The 26,720-nt window shown below is 42.6% G+C and overlaps 1 protein-coding gene across 1 annotated transcript in view; it reads left to right on the top strand.

The window, feature by feature from the left end:
- The window catches only part of PAXBP1 (PAX3 and PAX7 binding protein 1), a 65,913-nt gene extending 50,590 nt beyond the window's left edge, over window positions 1–15,323 (top strand). The window contains exons 12-18 of the mRNA XM_040338886.1: window positions 972–1,116; window positions 1,300–1,421; window positions 6,379–6,455; window positions 6,675–6,741; window positions 7,567–7,713; window positions 11,136–11,290; window positions 14,063–15,323. Of these exons, the coding sequence (XP_040194820.1) occupies window positions 972–1,116; window positions 1,300–1,421; window positions 6,379–6,455; window positions 6,675–6,741; window positions 7,567–7,713; window positions 11,136–11,290; window positions 14,063–14,180 (831 nt within the window). The 3' untranslated portion in view covers window positions 14,181–15,323. The remainder of the gene's footprint in view (window positions 1–971; window positions 1,117–1,299; window positions 1,422–6,378; window positions 6,456–6,674; window positions 6,742–7,566; window positions 7,714–11,135; window positions 11,291–14,062) is intronic.
- Window positions 15,324–26,720: the final 11,397 nt, after the last annotated feature.

The raw sequence follows: 26,720 nt of genomic DNA, 5'->3' as shown, positions 1-26,720 counted from the left end.
TTGTGGCTTCATAGCCAGGCACGCACTGCGCATGCACGACCACGCTGTGATTGGCTAAGCAATCTTCTGTGACGTGTCCATGAAGATTACAGGGAGGGAGGGGGAAAGAGATGAACTTCTTCTGGCGCCGCGGAGCCCCGGGAGGAAGTGTAGCTGGATATGTCTAATAAGATGTGGCATGTCAGGGGGTCACCGCCACTTAAAGTGGAACTCTGCTTTAAGGTGAAAAACCTTCTTGGCTGCAGCTTCCCCCCCAGAGCCCCATCTTCAAGCAGCTGCTGTCTGTGCTCATTGGACAGCTTGATAGCAGCGAGAGCCATTGGGTCCTGCTCTCTGTGTCAGTGGAACGCAGCAGCGAGACTCGGGAGCGTGCCCGCGGGGGCTGCCGCATAGAAAGCGCCTTTCCGTGTGGGCACCTGATGAAAGGGGCGGATCCAGGAGCACCGGCTGGGCAACCCAGGAGAGGAGGATCAGGGCTGCTCTGTGCAAAACCATTACACTTCTTTTTTTTATTATTATTATTACAATCACTTTAACTGTTAGCCTGGATTTCTTTTGTAACAAAATCTCCAACATTCTTCAGTTATTTAAAGAGACTGTGTGACCAGACTATCTATTTCATCAAAACCTATTTTAGACATGTTATCTATCTGTAAAAGCGTGTCTTGTAGACATTGAGCAGCCCTGAGACTGCCACTGGGTGCTACCATCTTGGATGTGATATCAGAAGCCCAAGCAGATTCGGCACTGTCCTTCTAGTTATGTTCTATAATATTATTATTCTTTGCTCCTCCCTAACAGCTGCATACAAAGTTGTGCAGGAGGAGGAGCTGGGCCATTGCAAATGAATAAAATCTTAATGGGGAAGGAAAATGTTGCAAGTTGTTGTGTTTTTTTTTTTTTTTTTTTCCTGTAATCTTTTAAGTTGGTGACAGGATATCCTTAACATGCACCTTTTCTCTTTCTTTTAGCCCAATTGTTGTGACTTTGAAAGCATGATGTGGTTTGAGTGTTTACTCTTCTATGGCTGTGACGTGAAAGACGCAGACAAGGAGGATGCAGACCTTGCTCTATTGCCATCCTTGGTGGAAAAAGTAGTTCTCCCCAAGCTTACAGGTATGTTTGTTTTATGTGTTGCTGTGATTTGCACTAAGCCTGTAAGACAGCAGAGCATTGTATGGTTGTTTTACATATTTTTATTAGTTGGAAACTTCTTTCCATTCATGAATTTAACAGTGATGTCTGATGACGTTATTCAGCATTGTTAATTTTGTGTCTTTCTTGTCATTTGTCCCCCAGGTATTGCTGAGAGCGTGTGGGACCCCTTCTCAGCTACACAGACGAATAGACTGGCTGCCGTGATGCAAAAGTTAATACATGGATATCCCACGGTTGTAAATTCTGGCAATAAAAGCACAGAGGTATAAATCTCTCTAGCCCTAGAACATTATAATTTTGCCCAGCTTACTATAGGGAATATAAGCATAACAAAAACATAGCCTATGTTATGTAGGATGTAGTTCACCCAGACCTTCATTATTTTTTATTAGGCTTCTGATACCCGTGAAATAGATATAATAAAACAACAAATGGTATGCTCGAGTCTCTCTGTGCCTGCACCATGAAAATACTATGATTTAGAGTCTGTGCATAGCTGTTTGTTTATGATAGTTTTTTTTTTTCATTTTGATTCATTTTGCCTAGGTTTACCAGGAGGTTTTTAGAAATAGAAAAAAAAATTGAAGTAGAAATGTTGAAATTAAGTAAAAGAAAAGTATATAGTAGAAGATTGTTTTACAAAAGTGGAAAAAAAATATCCAGGCAAATGAGAAAAGACACTATATGAAATGCATATATTGTTTTACATGCCAAAGAATTTGTATTTCTGTCCATCCATGTGCAGTTCATGGCATTGTGAAATATGTCCCCTTCCGTAAAGTCCTTTTTCATAGAGCTTCCTTTACCTTAGTGCAGTCCTCCTTCACTTACCTCATCCTTCCATTTTGCTTTAAATGTCCTTATTTCTTCTGAGAAATCCTCACTTCCTGTTCTTCTGCCTGTAACTCCACGCAGTAATGCAAGGCTTTCTCCCTGGTGTGGAGTGTCATGCTCGCCCCCTCCCCTGGAATACAGGAGAGTCCGGACACTCTCTACTTTGCAGATAGAGAAAGGAGCTGTGTGTTAGTGGGAGTCCTGACTCTCCTGTAGTCCAAGGGAGGGGGAGAGCACGACATTCCACACCAGGGGAGAATGCCTTGCATTACTTTGTGGAGTTACAGAAGAAGAACAGGAAGTGATGATTTCTCAGAAGAAATGTGGACATTTAAAAGCAAAATGGAAGGATGAGGTAAGTGAAGGAGGACTGCACTAAGGTGTAAAGGAAGCTATTTCGGATTTCTTTTTTATTTATTTTTACCTTTACAACCCCTTTAATTTGCTCCATACCGGCTTTGCAGAATTGGGTCCTATGGACAGGGAGCGTATGATGTCACGTAGGATCTTCAGGCAGTAAGATCCTATGTACAATCTTGTTCATACAATGCATGTTCAACGCTTTTTCTAATTTTTACATGCATACCATGTGAATGTACACTATTGGTTTATAGGACACAGGTGGCTCCTGGCACCTATTGTCCTTGGGTACTAGGATGCAAGCGGCTCCTACCACCTAGCAATCTTGCTTTCTAGGGCCCAGGGAGCCACTCAGGGTAGTGCATAATGACCGATACAGTGATCTCCGATTGCACATTGTTGATACTTACAAGTTGTCCCAATAGAGTAGCTGCCAATAGAGTACATTAGCTATGTACACATTTAACCACTTGATCTTCGGAAGGTTTTACCCCCATCATGACCATTTTTTTTGCTGTTCAGCACTCTTGCGCGCGGGATTGCAACACTGTACCCAAATGTAATTAATATACTTTTTTTTTTTTTTTTCACAGAAATAGAGCTTTCTTTTAGTGCTATTTGATCACCACAGTTTTTTTTTTTTTTTTTATTATGTTAACGAAAAAAGGCACAAAAATTTGAAAAAACAAATTTTTTACTTTCAGTTAAATACTATCCAATAAAAAAATAATTTCCACTTTCCATTTTTTATTATACATTTAGGCCAAAATGTATTCTGCAACACGTCTTTGGTAAAGAGTGTATATTGGTTTGTGTGAAAGATATCTTTGACGCAGTACTGGTAATTGCGGTGATCAGATATAATACTGTATACTGGCTATACTAATGACACTGGCTGGGAAGGGCTTAAAGCGGAGTTCCACCCAAAAGTGGAACTTCCGCTTAACCCACTCCTCGCCCCCTTACATGCCACATTTGGCATGTAATTTTTTTGGGGGGGGGAGTGGGGGCTTCAGGAGGAGTGGGACTTCCTGTCCCACTTCCTCCTTCGGCCGAGGGGCTGCTAAGGCGAATAGTCATATCGCCTTTTGGCAGCCCCTCCCTGTAGGCGATCGCCTGGGACACGTGACAGGTCCCAGGCAATCGCCTGTCCAATCGGGTGGCGCAGCGCTGCTCGCGCATGCGCAGTGGGTGCCCGGCCGTGAAGCCGAAAGCTGTCACGGCTGGGTGCCCACACTTAGAATGGAGAGGGGGGCAGAGGAGTGGAGCCCCGGCCGGCGCGTCGCTGGAACGTGGAGCAGGTGAGTGTATGTTTATTAACCACTTGACCACCGGGCCTATTCTGGCACTTCTCTCCTTCATGTGAAAATCACAATTGTTTTGCTAGAAAATTAATCAGAACCCCCAAACATTATATATTTTTTTTTTTAGCAGACATCCTAGGGAATAAAATGGCAGTCATTGCAATACTTTTTGTCACACCGTATTTGCGCAGCGGTCTTACAAGCGCACTTTTTTGGGGAAAAAAATCACTTTTTTGAATTAAAAAATAAGACAATTTTTGCCCAATGTTTTTATATATTGTGAAAGATAATGTTACGCCGAGTAAAATGATACCCAACATGTCACGCTTAAAAATTGCGCCCGCTCGTGGCATGGCGTCAAACTTTTACCCTTAAAAATCTCGATAGGCGACGTTTAAAAAATTCTACAGGTTGCATTTTTTGAGCTACAGAGTAGGTCTAGGGCTAGAATTATTGCTCTCGCTCTAACGATCGCGGCAATACCTCACTTGTGTGGTTTGAACACCGTTTTCATATGCGGGCGCTACTCGCGTATGCGTTCGCTTTTGCGCGCGAGCTCGTCGGGACGGGGCGTTTTTTAAATTTTTTTTTTTTTTTTGTTTTCTTATTTATTTTTATTTATTTTTATAATTTTTTACACTTGTAATAGAAAAAAGCATGACAGGTCCTCTTAAATATGAGATCTGGGGTCAAAAAGACCTCAGATCTCATATTTAGGCTTAAATGCAATAAAATAAAAAATAAATTAAACTGTCATTTTTTTAAATGACAGAAAAAAAAAATGTTGCTTTAAGACGCTGGGCGGGACTGACGTTTTGACGTCACTTCCGCCCAGCAGAACTATGGGGACGGGCGAAGGAGATTTTTCCTTCAGTCTCGTCCCCAGTCACTTGCCGAACGGACCCGATCGCCTCCGCCGCTACCGACGGCTACGGTAAGCGGCGGAAGGCACGGGAGAGCGGCGGGAGGGGGGGGGCCCCTCTCCCGCCACCAATAACGGCGATCTCGCGGAGACCGCCGTTATCGTTTACAGGACCGTCGGCACTAAAGATGCATACCTCGGTTGTGGCAGCAGCTGCTGCCGTTACCGAGATATACATCTTTAAACACAGGACGTCTTTTTGACATGAGGCGGTGGGCAAGTGGTTAAAAGCCAGCAGCTACACTTTTTGTAGCTGTTGACTTTTAATAAATGACTGGAACACCCCTTTAACATCAAGGACAAATCAACAGGTGATGTGTGTAATGTGTCTGCTTTGCACAGGGAAGAAAGAGCCAGATCGTTGATCTGTGTACATAGTCCTGTGTGTTTGTAAACACAGGACTCTGTGCTGAGATTGGCTACAGGCGATCAGCAGGTGTCGGCCATAAATCATTGGCTGGCAGCTGCTGACAAATCCCACTGTAGGCAGCAACAGCATGGGTTAGCAGGAGGCGTGAGCACATGCGCCCTTACTCTGGAACAGGCTGGATGATGTGGAAGTACGTCTTCCAGCTTGTCCATGCCGCCCACACACAGTAAATGTACTGCGGGGAAATGATGGCACATTAGCAGAAATGTGTACTTGAGTACAGCAATAATTAATGTCCATATGCAGTACCGTGGATGCTAATTTTGTCTGTTTTCACACAGCTCCAGATTGCAGTGCTTTGCATAGCTGTATACATTGGCCAATAGAAATACAATAATGCTGCGTTCAGATCCCTACAAATTATGGATCTTCATGCATAATATTGTACACCCCTGTGTAGTCTAAAGGTTGAAAATCCCAGGCTTTTATTGCAGAAGAGAAATGCACTATATCTTCTGCAATTAAATGCCCCTACCTGCCTGCTCGCTGTCCCCCTGTGACCTTAGCCGGTGTTCTATCGATTTTGTGCCCTCCGTCAAAGTGCGAACAGAAGGGCTCTCTCCAGCTGAGTTGATGATCAGCTGGAGTGATGTCACCATAGCGCATACTCGCAGCGTTGTTTTTTTTTATGACGGGCAATGTCATTTCATGGGCACAATTGAAAGTTACGCAAAGAGCGGAGGAACACCGTAGATGTCAGATTGTGCCTCACTGTAAACCCGTGGCGAGAGGCACAATATGACAAATACGGTGTCCCTCTGCTGTTTGCATAGCTTTCAATTGTGCCAGAGAAATGGTGTCACCCATCGAAAAAAGACCCCTATAGTGTGTGCATGCGCTATGTGACGTCACTCCAACTGATCGCCAACTCAGCTGGAGTGCCTGTCCGGGCACTATTGACGGTGGGAACATATCGACGGAACACTGGCATGATGGCCTCCGTTGGACAGGAGTATTGAGCCGCTTGAAATTTAACTGGTTAGTTAAATTATCCAGCTAAAATGTTCTGATCTACATTTGACCCTTTTTTTTCTGTTATTATTTTTTTTTTTTTTTTTTTGGACCATGGAACATGATTTGCTTTTTTCCATCTACAGTCCCAACTGCCAATGAGTTTAGCAATGGCGGCTTGTCTACTGCTTATGCAATAGGATTGTGCACCCTTTATAATACACAGCCAGCCCTTGTATGGATGGGAAGTGTAAACAGAAGGGGGTTAATGGCCGGCCTGTTTGCAGATATGCACAAAAGCATGCAGAAAATATTTATGTAAACTGAAAAACATTTGTAACGGCTTTTCAGAGTGTTACAGGCTGATGCTGAGAAAAAAAAAATATTTGTATATGATATATCCTTTTGTTCCTTTCCAGGCTCTACTAAAAGGTTTGTTAGTAAGAATGAGAAGAACGTTGGACGATGATGTCTTTATGCCGTTGTATCCTAAAAAGTAAGAGCTTATCCTTACCCAGCTGCTCTGGCTTAAAATGTATGAATCTTTGTTTTTAAATGCTATGTAAAGTTTTTTTGTGTGTTTTCCATAGTTAAAAATATTACATCCCTTTTCTGCTTCATGCTCATTCTCTGCATTTAACCTTTTGTGGTGTATAAATGTATTTGATTCAACAGTGAGTAGTGTTTTCCTCATTGTCAAATCTTCTGTTCTTAGTGTTATAGAGAATAAGAATTCGGGGCCATGTGTGTTCTTTCAGCGCCAGTTCTGGTCATCTGTGAAGGTAATGACATCAAATTATTTCTGTGCATTTAAAATAATTCTCCAAACACACTATGCAGTGTGTGTGTGTGTGTGTGTGTATGTATATATATATATATATATATATATAATATTAGAGCCACACGATTCTGGTTAAAATGAGAATCACGATTTTTTTGCTTAGAATGAAGATCACGATTCTCTCACGGCGTAAAATCTTTTACATTTATACAAAAGAAAAATAAGGGGGGGGGGGGCTAACTTTACTGGCTTTTTTTATTTTTATTTTTTATTTTTTCATTAAAGTAATTTTTTCCAAAAAAAATGCATTTAAAACGACTGCTGTGCAGATACAGTACAACATAAAATATTGCAACAACCGCCATTTTATTCTCTAGGGTCTCTACTAAAAAATGATCTAATGTTTGGGGGTTCTAAGTAATTTTCTAGCAAAAAAAATGATTTTAGCTTGAAAAGAGCTGTCAAAAAAAGGTTTGGTTTCCTAATTTACATGCAGAAGTTTATTCCTTTGTGAAAGAATGTTTTCAAAACTTGGCAGATTGCCCAGACTTTGACTTTTGGCTGAGAGCAGAGAGGAAATTCTTTGCATACCAAAGTGCAGAGAGAAAATTATTTTCATGTCAAAGATTGTGAAACCCTGTGCCAAGAATCGCAAGGGGAAAAAGATTGCGATAACGATTCTTGACGATTAATTGTGCAGCTCTAATATATATATATATATATATATATATATATATATATATATATATATATATATATATATATATATATATAAATCATTTATATTGGTCTTTATTGTGCTGATGATTTTTCATCACTGTTTCAGCTACTTGGTAACTTCCTGAAGTGGTACGGCGTTCTTTCCAACAAGTGTTTACAGGAGCTGGCAATAGACGGCCTGCTGAACAGGTACATATTGATGGCATTCCAGAATACCGAGAGTGGAGAAGACAGCATCAAGAAAGCCCAGAGTGTAAGTACTATAAATCATGGTGCCTCTTTAACCCCTTCAGCTCTGGAAGATTTAACCCCCTTCCTGACCAGGCCATTTTTTGCAATTCTGACACTGCATTACTTTAACCACTTAAGACCCGGACTATTTTCGCAGGTAAAGGACCTGGCCAGTTTTTTCGATTCGCCACTGCATCGCTTTAACTGACAATTGCGCGGTCGTGCGACGTGTTTACCAAACAAAATTGGCGTGTTTTTTTTCCCCACAAATAGAGCTTTCATTTGGTGGTATTTGATCACCTCTGCGGTTTTTATTTTTTGCGCTATAAACAAAAATAGAGCGACAATTTTGAAAAAAATGCAATATTTTTTGCTTTAATAAATATCCCCCAAAAAGATATAAAACTATTTTTTTTTTCTCAGTTTAGGCCGATACGTATTCTACCTATTTTTGGTTAAAAAAAAATCGCAATAAGCGTTTATCGATTGGTTTGCGCTAAGTTTATAGCGTTTACAAAATGGGGTATAGTTTTATGGCCTTTTTATTAAAAAAAAATTTTTTTTACTACTAATGGCGATCAGCGTTTTTTTTTTTTTGTGACTGCGGCATTATGGCGGACACATCGGACAATTTGACACATTTTTGGGACCATTGTCATTTTCACAGCGAAAAGTGCTATAAAAATGCACTGATTATCGTGAAAATGACAATAGCCGTTTAGGAGTTAACCACTAGGGGGCGCTGTAGGGGTTAAGTGTGACATCATGTGTGTTTCTAACTGTAGGGGGGCGTGGCTGGACGTGTTACGTCAGTGATCGTCGTTCCCTATATCGGGGAACAGACAATCACTGACATTGCCACAGTGAAGAATGGGGAAGGTGTGTTTACACTCACCTCTGTCCGTTCTTCAGCTCCTGTGACCGATCGCGGGACACCGGCGGCGATTGGGTCCCGCGGTCACGGAGCTTCGGACCGGGTCGCATGCATATATCGGCGTTAGGCGGTCCTTAAGGGGTTTGTAAAGGCAATCACCGCCCCCCCCCAGCCCTCCTGTTTTACTTACCTGAGCCAGTTCAGTTGCTCGGCGCGTCCCCGGTGTCCTCTTCTCCAAGGAGTTTTGGCGTTGATTGGATTGATCGATAGCAGTGCCGCCATTGGCTCCCTCTGCTGTCAATCAAATCTAACGACATGGGCCCTGGGTGTGACTCAGGAGCGCGCCCGCAATGTAGCCCTCTTGGGAGAGAGCTTCCCAGAGGGGGTTATCTAAATTAGGGAGGAGTCGCGAGAGCCAACGAGGGACTCCAGAAGAGGATGTTCTGGGCCACTGTGCAAAACGAGCTGCACAGTAGAGGTAGGCATGATATGTTTATTTAAAAAAAAAAAATATATCCTTTAGTATCCCTTTAACCACTTAAGGACCGCCTCCTGCAGATATACATTTGCAGAATGGCACGGCTGGGCACAGGCACGTACCTGTACGTCCTCTTTCAGTGCCCAGCCGTGGCACTACTTAGTTTGAGGTAAATCTAGAGAAAGATTTAACATGCAAGTAAAATAAGTCCATTGTTGGGGTCAACAATACACTTTCAAGCCTAATTGGATTTTTAAATGTATATTGAATAAGTACATTCCAGGTACATCGAAACAAAAATGGCTGCGCTGCTATCAATCTATCCAATCGGGCTTTGAGACACCAGCTAGAGCTGTTGTGCTTGTCCCAGGGGGAGAATAAAACCAAGTTTGGGCAAGTAAACCGGGGGCACTGGGGGGGGGGGGGGAGCTTTAGCGCTACAGTAGGTTTTTCACCTTAATATATAGAATGCATTAAGGTGAAAAAACATGAGGATTTACAACCCCTTTTAAGGGGATCTGTGTGGTCTCAAAATACCAGTTATGTGGTGGTTATCACACATTTTAAAGAATCACGTTTTTTGAAGAAAATTTATGCACAGGTAAAATTTAAAAATGTTGCCGTTAGTAATTTATTTTTTATTTTTTTTGAGCCTGTAAAGCATTGCAATTTGCTAAATATATTACTAAAGTTGCTGAATGAATAGTTCTTTTGTATTTTTCAACTGTGTATGTATCAAAGTATGCTTTGAAAGATATATAGTAATTCTGGAAGAGGGTGTGAAAATCAATATGCATGACAGCCACTTGGAATATACTGTTATGTATAAGAGCAACGTATGCTTACTAAGGGCTCCAAGAGCTGTGTTTTCAGATGCTGATTAACCACTTCCCTACCGCCGCATTGTCAAATGACGTCGGCAGGAACCCTTCCTCGATCCGGGTGGACGTCATATGACGTCCTGTATTCCCGGCGTACTAGGGCGCGCGGCACCGCTCGTGACCGGCGGCCGCGATTGCCGGTGAACACGGCATGAGTGTGGATCTGTGTGTGTAACACACAGATCCACCTCCTGTCAGAGGTGAGGAGACCAATGTGTGTTCCCAGTACAGAGGAACACACATCGGTCTCCTCCCCTTGTGAGTCCCCTCCCCCCTACAGTTAGAACACACTATAGGGAACATTTTAACCCCTTCAGTGCCCCCTAGTGGTTAACCCCTTCCCTGCCAGTCACATTTACACAGTAATCAGTGCATATTTATAGCACTAATCACTGTATAAATGTAAATGGTCCCAACAACGTGTCAAAAGTGTCCCATGTGTTCAACGCAATGTCACGGTCACAATAAAAAAAATCACAGATCGCCGCCATTACTAGTAAAAAAATTAATAAAATAAAAATGCCAAAAATCTATCCTCTATTCTGTAGACGCTATAACTTTTGCGCAAACCAATCAATATACGATTATTGCGTTTTTTTTTTTTTTTTTACCAAAAATATGTAGAATACGCATCGGCCTAAACTGAGGGAAATGTTTTTATTTATTTTTTTAAATAAATAGTGATATTTATTAAATAAAAAAGTAAAAATTGTATTTATTTTTTTAAATTGTCGCTCTTTTGTTTATAGCGCAAAAAATAAAAAACGCAGAGATGATCAAATACTACCAAACGAAAGCTCTATTTGTGGGGGGGGACATAAAGATTTAGTTTGGGTACAGTGTTGCATGACCGCGCAATTGTCATTCAAAGTGCAACAGCGCTGAAAACTAAAAATTGGTCTGGGCAGGAAGGGGGTGAAAATGCCCTGTATGGAAGGGGTTAATGGAACCCATTGAGTTTCTGTTAACTAACATATGAAAGTAATGCAGGAAGAATTGTCCTATTCCCTTGAGCTGAGGTCAAATTACATAATAAGCAGGGGAAGCCACATTCAGCTCTTCTATAAACCCATTGGGATGTGTCCTACATTTCTAGGAAAGATGATACAGGAAACTCCCCCATATTGATACTTTCTGTCTTCAGCTCTTGCAGCTTTTATTCTGTTCTGCACAAGCCACTTAAGTTATTTTTTTTCTCTTCTTTTTTGCAGGTTATTGCTTGTTTTCCTAAGCAGTGGTTTTCAAACCTCAAAGGTGGCAAAACAATTCCACAGCTGGAAAACTTTGCCCGCTATCTTACACATCTCTCCGGCATCATTTACAGGCAGAATGTGGGCTGCTCAGATGTAGAGAAAAGAAATGCCAGGTAATTGCGTTGCTCTATTTATCCTGCATATATGTAAATATCTAGAACTATAAAAGCTTGATAGATACCAGTTGCTTTTCAGTCAGCACTTTTTTGGCTTATTTTAAAAAAAAAAAATCAACGTACTTATCAGATTGCTTTTCTGAGACGCGGTAAGGGCTGCCACAAATGTAAGCGAGCTCTTCATTTTTTTTTTTCTTTTTTTTTTTTCTAAAGCAGTCGAAATATGTTCCTGTGTGAGCAGGTCCAGCACCCCCCCCCCCCCCAATTCTACTGAATGTAATCAAATCATTCCATTTGCTTTGTTGTGATTTAGCTGTGATTGGCCACAGCTGATCAAATGGCTCAGATGGGCTGTGATTTGCTGTGAGTGACCAATCACAGCTAGCAACACAATTGTACACAATGGATGGCTTAAACAGCGATCTATTGTGTACAACTGTCATGTGACCTGCGGTATTTGGTTACAGCAGTCACATTGGAACCGGCAGCAGGATGATACAGTGAATAGTCATCGGCTGTGTCCAATGACAGATCGTGCTGCTGTGTGGCCCCTGCGATCCAGAGTGACGTCATATGATGTCCCCCTTGATAGACGAGAGGCCTGGCACCGGCGTCATTCCCTCATAGGCCAGGTGAGAACCACTTAAGATGTTTTCACCCAAACAACTGTTAAAGCAGAAGTTAAACCCATAGATTTTAATCGTCTCAAAAAAGTTACATTTCTGGCATGTGTCAGGAATGTAACGGTCACATTGGTTGTGCTCTCCAAACTCAAACCATCCTATGGCTGGTGTCATAACTGATCACATGTGCAGTTGAACATTAAACAGAGGCCAAGATGGCGGCTTCCTTGGCTGAAAACGATAGGAAGATTTACTTCCACTTTAACATAGGGGAGAGATGCACCTAGTTGATGTTTCACCTGAGCAGTTGGAACCCGGCATTGCTAATACCAGTGACTACTCACAAAAATGCGCTCCGTTCGAGAAAGGGGAACCATTCCAAATAGATGTAAGCTCTTCCTAAACACTGGCTACCGGGGTACAATATGCCTTCACCATGTGGCATTTTAACATCTCTCATACCAGTGGCTTACTCTCAGAAGATGTTCATTTAGGACGCTATTTCTGCAGAGTGAGACCCCTTTCACACTGAGGAGTTTTTCAGGTGGTACAGCGCTAAAAATAGCGCTGCTATACCGCCTGAAAAACTCCTGCCCAGCAACCTCAATGTGAAAGCCAGAGGGCTTTCACACTGAGGCGATGCGCTGGCAGGAGAGAAAAAAAATCTCCTGTCTTTGGAGTGATATGTATACCGCTCCTTCCCATTTAAAACAATGGGAAACCGTGCCAATACCGCCCGCAATGCGCCTCTACAGAGGCGCATTGCGGGCGGTATTAACCCTTTATCGGCCGCTAGCAGGGGTTAATACCGCACCGCTAGCGGCCGAATCCCGCGGCAATTCCGACGGTATAGCGCCGCTATTTTTAGCGGCGCTATACCGCGCCTCCCGCCCCAGTGTGAAAGGGGCCTAACAGAGAGGAGAGATGTATTCAGCACTTTATATTTGGAGGAATGGGTGTTATTAATGAAGTGGACATCCGTATCTTGAGGAACAAACTCTCGGCCATAGCTTCTGATAGTAAGCGGGGATTTGTTACACAAAGGGAGATGAATAAAATCCGACAAAGTCACATAAATACCCAGGTTAAGGTGGCTCAAGATTTTATCCATTCTTTTAAAAAAAGAAAGATATAAAAAAACAACTGCCGCAATGGTCACATCTTATATAATGCATTCTGTCAGATGTAGTGAATTAAGTATTTTTGTTAGATCTGCAAATTATGGTCATCTCTTTAGAAAGTGCGCTCCCATCTTTATTGTGGGCATCTGAAGCCCCGCTCGTAGCTCCTGCAATATGGTGCTGCTGGCTACAAAGCAAGCACCACCTGATCTCGCGCATGCGCATTGCATACAAAGAGCGGTGCACTCATATTGCGCAAGCTGCCCATTGACTCCTGGGATTGATGGCACTTATATCCCAGGAGCCGTGGTGAGGTACAGTGGAAGTGCACCTGTCTAATGGTCAAAAAAGATAATAAGCTTTGAAAACAAAAAACATTTCCGATGATTAAGCCCTGTACACACGGGCCAAATGTCAGGAGACATCGGCTGGTTAAAAAAAATCATTTAGCCTGTGTGTATGGTACCCTGTCCCAACAGAAGCCAGCTGTTTTGGCTGTCTTCTGACGGATCAGCATGCTGGAAAACCAGCAGCCAATCGGCGCTCTCAGCCAATGGCGGAGAGTGCTTATTTGAGTGCTTTGGCATGCAGGGCTGTGGAGTCCGAGTCGAGGAATCGGAGGAAATTTTGGGTACCTGGAGTCGGCAAACAATGCACCGACTCCTACTAAATTTAGATTGTCGGAACATTTAGGAGTCAAAACATTTATCTACCGACTCCACAGCCCTGTTGGCATGGGGGTGGGTCTGTTCCCCTATCAGAACACAGCTCAGTGTGGGAGATCGCTGTACTAATAGTGGTTCGTTGGTACAGAGGCTACAACCGGTGTGTACCAGGCTTTATTGGCAATGTGATCTGCAACACGGGGGGTGAACTTCAAAAAATGGGTGGGACTCGGCTTTAATGAGCAGTTTATCTAGTATGTTAATGAATATATTAAAAATATAATATCTGAAGTGATGATCTTATCATAGAAGATTTTTTGTCTTGCACCTCACATATGGCTATTTTGTTTCCTATCCCAGGGACCAGATCCGGCAGATAGTAAAGCTGCTTGCAGCCATCCGCGCTCTGGAAAACGCGGTGTCGGTAGCAAACGATTACAACATTAAAGATATCAAGACCTCTTCAGATGGGAAATAAACTTGAAGACGCTATGTGCTGTGAACCCATTCCTTTTGTGTATATATCCTGTACCTAAAGTTTCTAATTGCTGTATAAAGCAGTTTGGTTTTAACACAAAGGTCAATATTTCTAAAAGACAAACAAGTGACTGAGGATTGTATGTGTACCTAGGTTTATATGCACAACCATTGCATGCATTACTGCACAATGGTTCAGAGACCATTTGTACTGGAGTTTCAGGGCAAGGGTAACGCGGGCCTGGAGGAATGTTTGTTTCTCTTCCATTGAGAGAAATAAATTGCAGTAATTTATTGTCCTTAATAAGGCAATGTCTATGGGATGCCAAATGCACCCCTATGCTAGTCTCATTTATCTATAAACTTGCTCCGCCTCCAACGTCCCTGGCATTACGGACACACCTTCATTCCCAGAGCTCAGGATAATGAGTGAATTTCCTTCTCCAAACCGGAGCCACAATCCAAAGAAATGCATCTCCTGTTGTTTACATGAACATGCTCCTTCCAGAGCCTGAAGTGAATCGCGAGAATTCCATCTTTCAGAAGGATGTTTTGTACAAGAAGATGGAACCGAAAATGAGTTGGATGTCCCTCATTTTGGAATCACTTGTTCTCCTCTCCATAATGCGTTGTCACTGTAAATACGAAGCTGGTTCCTAATTTTTATGGATCACTCAATTCTGTTCTTGGACAAGATGAAATGATTTCCCACAGGGCATGAGCCACACAATGCCTTGTGCCTCAGTTGTTCTAATTTTATAGTGGTACAAGTGAAGCGCTATTTTAGACATCCAGACTTTTTCCTTTATCTGTACCTTTAAAATCTTATGTGAGTTGGTATAACAACTTTGCTGATTCCGGGGCTTTAATGACGAGTTTGAGGACAGGGAGATGCCTGGCTGTCTATTATTCTCAGTGGGACTTCTGCCCGTCTATGGTCGGCTTTACAATTTTGAAGCAAATGACTGAGGGTATTCCTGCTTCATGCCCTGTTCATGTCTGCTGTGTGAAGTCCATACTACTTTTGTGAATTGTGTACAGAAGGACTAATTCAATAATTATGTACAGACGCTAAGCTTAAACCCACTTCTGAGAACTCTTGTATATTTTCTGACATTAAATAAATTTCTTAGGCTGTTTTTAACTTGTCTTGTATTTATGATGCTAAAATGACCAAGCAAATGTAGTTTGTTGTGAGGCTTTTTTCTCCCCCAGAGGCACTCTATATTCTTCATAGCCACCAGGAAGAGAAAATCTCCCAACACAATCTGAACTTTCTATAGAATATATAAAGTTGAAGACAGCAGATATACATGAAAAACTTATGTAGGGAGATTTAGGTGGTTTTCTACTATCAATGGCTACTGGTCAATTCTGGGCAGATGTGTTAAATCCTGGGAGTCTCTCCTGTTAGGTGATGAATTTGGGGTTTCCCATGTCATTCTGTATACCATGTGTTCTGTGACAGTCTGTTAGTTGGCAGTGAATACCCATCTGTGTTCCAGTTCTCTTGGAATTTGGCTTTCATGCTTTGCCAATCTACCTGGGGTTTCCTTGTGAAGCCGTCGGGCCTGAGCTGCAGAAGTCTTTTGTCAAAATGCTCTGTTTTGTACCAAGACTGTGTGGGGGGATATTTGTTACTTAAAGTGGAGGTTCACCCTATAAAAAATTTCTAACAGTACATCCAGCACCGTGCTGCATATAAAATGTCACTGACCTTTATTTATTTTTTCCCGTAGATATCGTTTACCCGTGGAATTCACCGCGGCTTCCAGGTAGGGAATCCCGCGGGAGTGGGCGTTCCTATTGGCATGCTAAACGACGGCGCACACATCGCGTCACGACTTCCCGAAAGAAGCTCGGCTCTATTCGGCGCCGAATAGAGCCGACCCGAGCTTCCTTCGGGAAGTCGTGACGCGCTGTGTGCGCCGTCGTTTAGCATGCCAATTGATTGGCATGTCAATAGGAACGCCCACTCCCGCGGGATTCCCTACCCGGAAGCCGCGGTGAATTCCACGGGTAAACGATATCTACGGGGGAAAAAAAAAATAAAGGTCAGTGACATTTTATATGCAGCACGGTGCTGGATGTACTGTTAGACATTTTTTATAGGGTGAACCTCCACTTCAAAGGGGGATACTAATGCCTAGACAAGAAATGCATTCAGGTAAAAAATGTTTAGGCTTTACAACAACTTTAACCGCTTAAGGACCACATGCTGTGTGTGTGTATGTATATATGTATATGTATGTATATGTATATGTATATATATATATATATATATATATATATATATATATATATATATATATATATATATATATATATATATATATATATATATATATGTGTGTGTGTATATATATAATGTATATTGTCGGCAGAATGGCACGGACAAGCATTATCACATACCTGTACGTGGCCCTTTAAATGCCTGTCGTGAGCGTGCCACCAGCGGCGCGCCTTCCCCGTGAGTCGGACCACGGACTTGATCGCCGCGGGGATAGCCGCGATCGTCTCACGGAGGTATAGGCAGATCAAGGAGATGCTTGTGTAAACACGCATCTCCTTGCTCTGCCTAGTGAGAATGGCACTGTACCGTGTACTCGGAGGGGAGATCAGTGTCATGTGACAGAGAGCCCATCCCCCCTACAGTTATAAACACAAGGCAGGGAACACTTAACCCCTACAGCGCGTCTAGTGGTCAACCCCTTCACTGCCAGTGTCATTTTCACAGTAACCAATGCATTTGTATAGCACTGATCGCTGTGAAAATGACAATGGTCCCAAAAATGTGTCAAAAGTGTCTGTGTCCGCCATAATGTCGAAGTCACAAAAAAAATCACTGATCGCCGCCATTACTAGTAATTTTTTTTTATAAAAATGCCATAATACTATCACCTATTTTGTAGACGCTATAACTTTTGCGCAAACCAATCAAACGCTTATTGCGTTTTTTTTTTTCCTACCAAAAATATGTAGAAGAATATATTTTTTTGGGGATATTTATTATAGCAAAAAGTAAAAAAATTATTTTTTTTCCAAATTGTCGCTCTATTTTTGTTTTTAGCGCAAAAAAAACCCCGCAGAGGTGATCAAATACCACCAAAAGAAAGCTCTATTTGTGGGAAAAACAGGACGCCAATATTGTTTGGGAGCCACGTCGCACGACCGCGCAATTGTCAGTTAAAGCGACGCAGTGCCGAATCGTAAAAAGTGGCCTGGTCTTTGACCACCCAAATAGTCCGGGGCTGAAGTAGTTAAGAGTTCCACTTAAATTTGAGCCACCTGGCCCAAGTGAGCTCTTTTTACATTACAGAATGATGTAGCACCTCTGTTCTGTAATCGAATGTATAGTAGCATTCACTAATACAGTAAGCGTTGTAGTACTGGCACCTTCTGCTGGAATTATAGAATTGGACTGAACGCTTCTTCGCTATTCAGTCAAAGCCTTTAATTGACATAGATAAATACAAGGCTTTATGCGATTGGCTGAGGTGGAAATGCACAGGAAATCGCCCGTACTGGAACACAGCGCTGCTTATTGTATGTAGCGAATCTTTTTGCAGTTCATTACAGCAGCTGCATCATTCTTTAATGGATATAGCCAGATGGGTTTATCCTCCAACAGCTTTGTAGGCTAAACAGAAGGTTGTAGGGCTAGACTGAAATGTGACCTTTGGCCTCTGGGCTCTACGTTTTGTTGCTTTCCATTGCCGGATGTACTGTGTTGGCCACAGAGCACTCTCCAGGTTCAGAGCTGTAGCACAGACTCTGTTGTGGCCAGGTATTTTGAGGACTCAAGTTTGTGAGTAAGGCTGCTGGTCCTGAAATAGAATGGCATTTGGAAGCTGGACCCTGCTGGAATGTGAAGGGCTACCCTAAAATGTGACCTACGGGCACTGGGCTCTGCATTGTCGCACTTCCCAGGCCGTTGTAAACTGTTAGCCATAGTGTTCTTCATATTCAGAATTGTGGGACTTCCATAGTGAATAATGCCAATCAATCTGAAGCACAGAGCGCTACCTCACAATTGGTTGAGTACTTTTTTTTTTTTTTTTTTTTTTTAATCCAGCCACTGCAATCTTTCCGTGGTAACTGTTTAGGCTTTCGCCTGACATTCAACCTAGATGAAGTACCTTCCTGTTGCTGATAAATAAAAGTGAAAGTAAAGGATGTAAAAATCAGTAAAGGGATTGCCCATTGATATCTTGATAGTGCACAAATACATCCAAAAAGACTGTTCCACCACCTTCTAGAGTAAATGCCTGAATCTCATCGTCGCCTCCAAAAGGATTTGAGGACTCCCTCTTCAACCTACTGGGTGCCCTTCCCCCTACACTGGTCAGTGTGGAGTGTTATTCATGATAATGCTATTTATTAGAGGGTACTGGCTTCGTAAGGGTCTCATCATTAATATCTTAAACTTTCTATTTAAGATAGTATGCATCTGGCTGAGCCCTCCACTGCGGCAGCAGATTAGGTGGCTCCTATGATTTCTGATAGCGGTGCTTGAGGTCTTGCTGAGCCGTCCCCTGTTGGCATAGGGACTTGGGTGACCCTATCCACTATCACCCTGCCCCTGGAGCATGAGCTGGACCGCCTTATTAATGTTAGTTTGTTGTGGTAGTCGCTAATTCTCTAACATGTCTTGGTTCTGTACTGCTACCTTGTGACCCCTGCGCGGGTCCTTGCTGGGTTTTAAGCCAGATGTTGGCTGTGCTATTGTACATTTTGTATGTCTTTGTGTTGTTGCAATTAAAATAAAGATTTTCAAAAAAAAAAAAAAAAAAAAGATATGCATCACTGGAAGGTGTTCTACTATCCTAGAGAATCAGTAGATTCCTTCGAAGTGGAGTAACTCCAGAGGCCTTCGTGGGACCCGATTATTGGAAAATAGATCCTCTTCTGTGACCAAGTTGTGGTTTTCTAAGGAAGTCTTTCGATTCCTTCCTCTAATCCCATTCTGAATTGGGGTATGAATTTACTGCTATTGGTAGGGATCATACCCCTAATTCCTCTACTGCGGATCCTGCCCTTTTCAGGAGTAGATTGGATAATTCCTAGAATCATGTTTTTAATAACGGTTTATATAGTTTTGCAGTGTGGCCACCACAACCCTAAATTAACAGGTGTTTGCTACAAGGATTCTTTCTCATCTTTCTGGTCGTTTTTGTCAATGGGAGGAACCCATCATACGTATCAGTGGCAGAAAATGTGCCTCATCATTTGTGTCAGAGGGAAAAATATTACCTCATTGTTTGGTTTTGGTAGGATGAGAATAGGTGCCCCATCCATCGTTGTTTTCAGTGGGAGAAATGGCTCCCCAGCGTTGGTATTAGTGAGAGGATAAGTGACCCATCTTTGGTATTAGTGGGAGGAATTTCTGTCGGTAGAAAGAATGGTGCCTCATCCTTGGTGTCGGTAGAAAGAATGGTGCCTCATCCTTGGTGCCGGTAGAAAGAATGGTGCCTCATCCTTGGTGTCTGTAGAAAGAATGGTGCCTCATCCTTGGTGTCTGTAGAAAGAATGGTGCCTCATCCTTGGTGTCGGTAGAAAGAATGGTGCCTCATCCTTGGTGTCGGTAGAAAGAATGGTGCCTCATCCTTGGTGTCGGTAGAAAGAATGGTGCCTCATCCTTGGTGTCGGTAGAAAGAATGGTGCCTCATCCTTGGTGTCGGTAGAAAGAATGGTGCCTCATCCTTGGTGTCGGTAGAAAGAATGGTGCCTCATCCTTGGTGTCGGTAGAAAGAATGGTGCCTCATCCTTGGTGTCGGTAGAAAGAATGGTGCCTCATCCTTGGTGTCGGTAGAAAGAATGGTGCCTCATCCTTGGTATCGATAGAAAGAATGGTGCCCCATTTTTGGTTTCAGTAGGAGGTGAAAAGGTGACCCATCATTGTCAGCTGGAGGAATAGCGTCCCGTGGTTGGAATTAGTGCCTCATCATTGGTGTCAGAGGAGGGACTATTACCCCATTGTTGGTTTCAGTAGTATAACGAAAAGGTGTCAGTGAGAGGAGGGGGGGGGGGCGAGTACAGCTGGGGGAATCCATAGTGGAGAAGGATCTGGGAGTTTTGATAATCAAGCTTTTAATAATGGCATGCAAAGCCAAGCTGCGCTTTTCTAAAGCAAGGAAAGAAAGGTATGGACTCCAGAGAGAGAGATATAATTTTGCCCCTGTACAAATCATTAGTAAGACCTCATCTGGAATATGCAGTTCAGTTTTGGGTACCAGTACTCAAAAATGATAAAATTTATGTGTGATATAATCTTGTGTATAACATCAAAGATCGTATAATATTGAATGTGTATAATTCTAAACAGACATGTATATAGTGTTCAAACTGATAAAAAAAAAATATTGCTTATTTGTGCATATGGTTACTAAATAACTTGATAATTATAAATGAAAAAAGTCCAATTCATAAATCATAAAGTGCTTCAGTGCAGAGTGAGGTCTTATAAACTTCTTTAACCACTTAAGACCCGGACCAAAATGCAGCTAAAGGACCTTGCCCCTTTTTGAGATTCAGCACTGCGTCGCTTTAACTGACAATTGCGCGGTCGTGCGACGTGGCTCCCAAACAAAATTGACGTCCTTTTTTTTCCCCCCAGAAATAGAGCTTTCTTTTGGTGGTATTTGATCACCTCTGCGGTTTTAATTTTTTGGCGCTATAAACAAAAATAGAGCGACAATTTTGAAAAAAATTCAATATTTTTTGCTATAATAAATATCCCCAAAAAATATATTCTTCTACATATTTTTGTTAGGAAAAAAAAACCGCAATAAGCGTTTATTGATTGGTTTGCGCAAAAGTTATAGCGTCTACAAAATAGGGGATAGTTTTACGGCATTTTTATTATTTTTTCTCTAGTAATGGCGGCGATCAGTAATTTTTTTCGTGACTTCGCGGTGGCGTCCTTTTTTCCCCACAAATAGAGCTTTCTTTTGGTGGTATTTGATCACCTCTGCGGTTTTTATTTTTTGCGCTATAAACAAAAATAGAGCGACAATTTTGAAAATTCAATATTTTTTACTTTTTGCTATATCCCCCAAAAATATATATATAAAAAAAAATATTTTCCTCAGTTTAGGCCGATACTTATTCTTCTACATATTCTTGGTAAAAAAAAATCGCAATAAGCGTTTATCGCAGGGCTCGACAAATCCTGGGCGCCAGGTCGCCATGGCGACTAGAAATAGGGTCCTGGCGACTTGGCTTGGAAGGGGGGCAAAAAAAAAAAAAAAAATGTTGTTTTTGTGAGCTGGTGCCATCTGGTGGTGAGCCGTTAGTATTACAAGTTATTACCACCAGATGTGTAAGCTGGCGCCATCTGGTGGTGGCCATTGGTATTACAAGTTAAACAGCAATTCTAATGTAATTTTTCACTATTTTCACTGCCATCTTCTTTCCTCTAATTAGAACCCCCAAACATTATATATATTTTTTATCCCAACACCCTTGAGAATAAAATGGCGATCATTGCAATACTTTCTGTCATGCCGTATTTGCGCAGCGGTCTTACAAGCGCACTTTTTTGGGAAAAAATTACACTTTTTTTAATTAAAAAATAAGACGACAGTAAAGTTATCCCCATTTTTTTTAATATTATGAAAGATAATGTTACGCCGAGTAAATTCATACCCAACATGTCACGCTTCAAAATTGCGTCCGCTCGTGGAATGCCGACAAATCTTCATAGGCGACGTTTAAAAAAATCTACAGGTTGCATGTTTTGAGTTACAGAGAAGGTCTAGGGCTAGAATTATTGCTCTCGCTCTACCAATCGCTGTGATACCTCACATGTGTGGTTTGAACACCGTTTACATATGCGGGCGCTGGTCACGTATGTGTTCGCTTCTGTGCGCAAGCTCGTCGGGACGGGGCGCATTTTCTGGCTCCTAACTTTTTTAGCTGGCTCCTAGATTCCAAGCAAATTTGTCAACCCCTGGTTTATCGGCTGGTTTGCGCAAAATTTATAGCGTTTACAAAATAGGGGATAGTTTTATTGCATTTTTTATTCCATTTTTTTTTAACTACTAATGGCGGCGATCAGCGATTTTTTTTTTTATTTTTTTTTTTTTGTGACTGCGACATTATGGCGGACATTTTTGACACATTTTTGGGACCATTGTTGTTTTCACAGCAAAAAATGCATTTAAAATGCATTGTTTCTTGTGAAAATGACAGTTGCAGTTTGGAAGTTAACCACAAGGGGGCGCTGATGGGGTTATGTGTTCCCTGAAGTGTGTTTACAACTGTAGGGGGGTGTGGCTGTAGGTGTGACGTCATCGATTGTGTCCCCCTATAAAAGGGATCACTCGATCGATGCAGCCGCCACAGTGAAGAACGGGGAAGGTGTGTTTACACACAGCTCTCCCCGTTCTTCAGCTCCGGGGACCGTTTGCGAACAAAACGAACAATGAGGACATGAAAACAGCACTGCATTAAGGTAAAGGAAGCTATTAAGGTAAAAAAAAAAGTTTTCCTTTACAAACCCATTAAATCTTCACATTCTCATGCACGTGCCAAACTTGCACCCCAATGCTCCCCCATCGGGTGTGTGCTCACCTCAATTACTGTGACCTCACATTGACGTTCTGTCAGACAAAGCGTTTTAGTTTCCCAGGACTAATCCGATGTATTGCCTCCTTCCAATCTGTCAGTGTATATCTCCAATGGAAGCATTTAGTCAATCTATGTAAACGAAAAGGCGCTCCACATAGTGCTTAAATCTATTTAAAATCTTGCATTTATTAACCACTTAAGCCCCGGACCATATTGCTGCCTAAAGACCCAAGGGGTTTTTACAGTTCGGGACTGCGTCGCTTTAACAGACAATTGCGCGGTCGTGCGACGTGGCTCCCAAACAAAATTGGCGTCCTTTTTTCCCTCACAAATAGAGCTTTCTTTTGGTGGTTTTTATTTTTTGCGCTATAAACAAAAATAGAGCGACAATTTTGAAAAAAATGCAATATTTTTTACTTTTTGCTGTAATAAATATCCCCCAAAAACATATATAATATTTTTTTCCCTCAGTTTAGGCCGATACGTATTCTTCTACCTATTTTTGGTAAAAAAAATCGCAATAATCGTTTATCGGTTGGTTTGCGCAAAATTTATAGCGTTTACAAAATAGGGGATAGTTTTTTGCATTTTTATTTTTTTTACTAGTAATGGCGGCGATCAGCGATTTTTTTCGTGACTGCGACATTATGGCGGACACTTCGGACAATTTTGACACATTTTTGGGACCATTGTCATTTTCACAGCAAAAAATGCATTTAAATTGCATTGTTTATTGTGAAAATGACAGTTGCAGTTTGGGAGTTAAACACAGGGGGCGCTGTAACATTTAGGGATCACTGTGTGTGTGTTTACTAGTGTAGGGGGGTGTGGCTGTAGGACTGACATCATCGATCGAGTCTCCCTAATAAAAGGGATCACTCGATCGATGAGCCGCCACAGTGAAGCACGGGGAAGCCGTGTTTACATACGGCTCTCCCCGTTCTTCAGCTCCGGGGAGCGATCGCCACGGAGCGACTGTAAACGAATATCCACGCTGTTGTCCAGGATCGCTCCCCGAGCGGACCCGACCTCCGTATGTACGGGGGGGGGGGGGGGTACCGATCGGACCCCCCACCCACGTCTAGGCAGGCACGTACAGGTACGTGATTGTGCCTGTCCGTGCCATTCTGCTGACGCAAATGTACATGAGGAGGTCGGGAAGTGGTTAAGATATGCATATTACACTCACATTCGATTACATTACTCACTGTGCCATTACATCACTTGCCCCTCTCTGTGCCATCACTTGCCCCCTCTCTGTGACATCACTTGCCCCCTCTCTGTGCCATCACTTGCCCCCTCTCTGTGCCATCACTTGCCCCCTCTCTGTGCCATCACTTGCCCCCTCTCTGTGCCATCACTGCAAACGGTGCATTTATGGTACTCACTTTTTTTTCCTGAATAGCAGGCCAGGCGGTGCGGTGCGGTGACAGTCTCCGTGCTGCGAGTGTCAAGGATTTAAAAGACGCGCCTTCTCCTCAGACTGTCCTTTTCTGGATATATGGGTCTGTCTCTTTACTATATGAGCATAGCTTTATGGAAACGTCTCTTTGCTGGAAGAGGGTGATTTTTTTCTTGGGGGTGGGGGGGGGGGGGCGCATTTCATTCTTGGAACCAGGCAGCACAATGTCTTGGGCCAGGGCTGCTTATACAGCCCACTTACTGTTTTTTGTCTGGTAAAAAGCCTGGGGTTATGACCTCAAGCACAGCTCTCGCTCTCCTGAGCGTTTGTCAGGAAGGGAGGGGGGGGGGGGAATGAGCCATAAGAGGGCCAATGAGAGCTGCAGAGCTGTAGGTGTGTCTCTGTGTAAATCCAGGAAATGAACAAGCAGCAGCTTCAGCTGCCCACAGTTAAAATGGATGCATCCAGACTTAGTAAAAGGAGATTTCTGCAGCATATTTGGCAAGTACAGAATCACAGGATATATACAATAATATGCAAAGTGGTTGGAGGGAAGCTTCAGAATGGCAAAGATGTTTTCATTACAAAATATGTGAGCAGACTAAAGTTCCTCTTTGAGGTCATCACAGAGGACAAGGGGGCACTCTTTACGTCTAGAGGAATAGAGATTTTATCGCCAAATACGGAAAGGTTTCCTCACAGTAAGAGCTGTGAAAATGTGGAATAGACTCCCGCCATCTCAGTAGATTGCTTTAACCACTTAAGACCCGGACCAAAATGCAGGTAAAGGACCAGGCCCCTTTTTGCGATTCGGCACTGCGTCGCTTTAACTGACAATTGCGCGGTCGTGCGATCTGGCTCCCAAACAAAATTGACGTCCTTTTTTCCCCACAAATAGAGCTTTCTTTTGGTGGTATTTGATCACCTCTGCGGTTTTTATTTTTTGTGCTATAAACAAAAATAGAGCGACAATTTTGAAAAAAATGCAATATTTTTTACTTTTTGCTATAATTAATGTTTAATGTAATAATGTTTTTCCTCAGTTTAGGCCGATACGTATTCTTCTACCTATTTTTGGTAAAAAATATCGCAATAAGCGTTTATCGGTTGGTTTGCGCAAAATGTATAGCGTTTACAAAATAGGGGATAGTTTTATTGCATTTTTAAAAAAAAAAAAAATTTTTTTACTACTAATGGCGGCGATCAGCGATTTTTTTCGGTGACTGCGACATTATGGCGGACACTTCGGACAATTTTGACACATTTTTGGGACCATTGTCATTTTCACAGCAAAAAATGCATTCAAAATGCATTCTTTATTGTGAAAATGACAGTTGCAGTTTGGGAGTTAACCACGGGGGGTGCTGAAGGAGTTATGTTTCACCTAGTGTGTGTTTACAACTGTAGGGGGGTGTGGCTGTAGGACTGACATCATCGATCGCGTCCCCCTTTAAAGGGATGACACGATCGATGCAGCCGCCACAGTGAAGCACGGGGAAGACGTGTTTACACGCGGCTCTCCCCGTTCTTCAGTTCCGGGGACCGATCGCGGGACTCCAGCGGCGATCGGGTCCCGGAGCTTCGGACCGGGTCGCGCAACCCACGGCTGGGTAGATGTACAGGACGTGCCGGTACGTCCATCTGCCCAGCCGTGCCATTCTGCCAACGTATATTTACAGGCGGTGGTCCTTAAGTGGTTAAAAGAAAGGCCTGGATACTTTCCTAAATGTACATAACTGTGTACTAACATTTATAGGTAAAGTTGATGCAGGGAACATTTTGATTGCCTCTCGGGGGATCAGGAAGGTATTTTCCCCTTTTGTAGCAAATTGGATCATGCTCTGCTGGGGGTGTTTTGCCTTCCTCTGGATCAACTGTGGGTGTAAGATTGTGTATATGGGATTGTATGACTTTTTTGGGGTTAAACTGGATGGACTTGTGTCTTTTTTTTAAACCTGACCATGTAATATCACCCCCTTGTTGGTATTAGTGGGTGGAATAGTGACCCATCCCCATAACTAAGCTCCGAGTGTGTTTGGGGGGGGGGATGGGCGGCGGCGTGACCTGTCTGGCATCCAGGCTGAGGCTGTCGCACCTATTCTAGGGAATACAGGGATTCTTTCCTTCTGTGCAACAAAGAGAAAATGCGGCACAAGAATAGTGCCACATCCTTGGTGTCAGTAAGAGAAATGGTGCTTCAAAGGCTGAATAAATGCAAGCAAAGGGTCATAGTTTGAGCACCACTAATCTAAACACAAAAGCACATTTAAGTGGTCATGGTTGGGCTTCTTTGCTGTAACCTTGCAGGAAGTCTGTCACACAATCCATCCCACTGCTCCTGTGCTTTGTGACAGAATGTGTCATTGTCCCCCCATAGTGCTTTGTGAATCCTTTGTCATGAATTAAAGTGACCCTGTCAGCACAGGAACCCTTCTTTTAGCAGCTATGATTTTTTGATAGAAGATGGAAGATACATACCTTTCCAATGGCCTGCGTCTTTAAAATTCTGCCTTTATAATGAAGGTTTACATACATTCTCCCCCTACTTCATCATGAAGTGGTTCCTCC

The sequence above is a fragment of the Rana temporaria genome, chromosome 2 (genome assembly GCF_905171775.1).
Source record: "Rana temporaria chromosome 2, aRanTem1.1, whole genome shotgun sequence".
In the NCBI taxonomy this organism is placed as follows: domain Eukaryota; kingdom Metazoa; phylum Chordata; class Amphibia; order Anura; family Ranidae; genus Rana; species Rana temporaria.
This window is presented reverse-complemented; position numbering and strand designations above follow the sequence as displayed.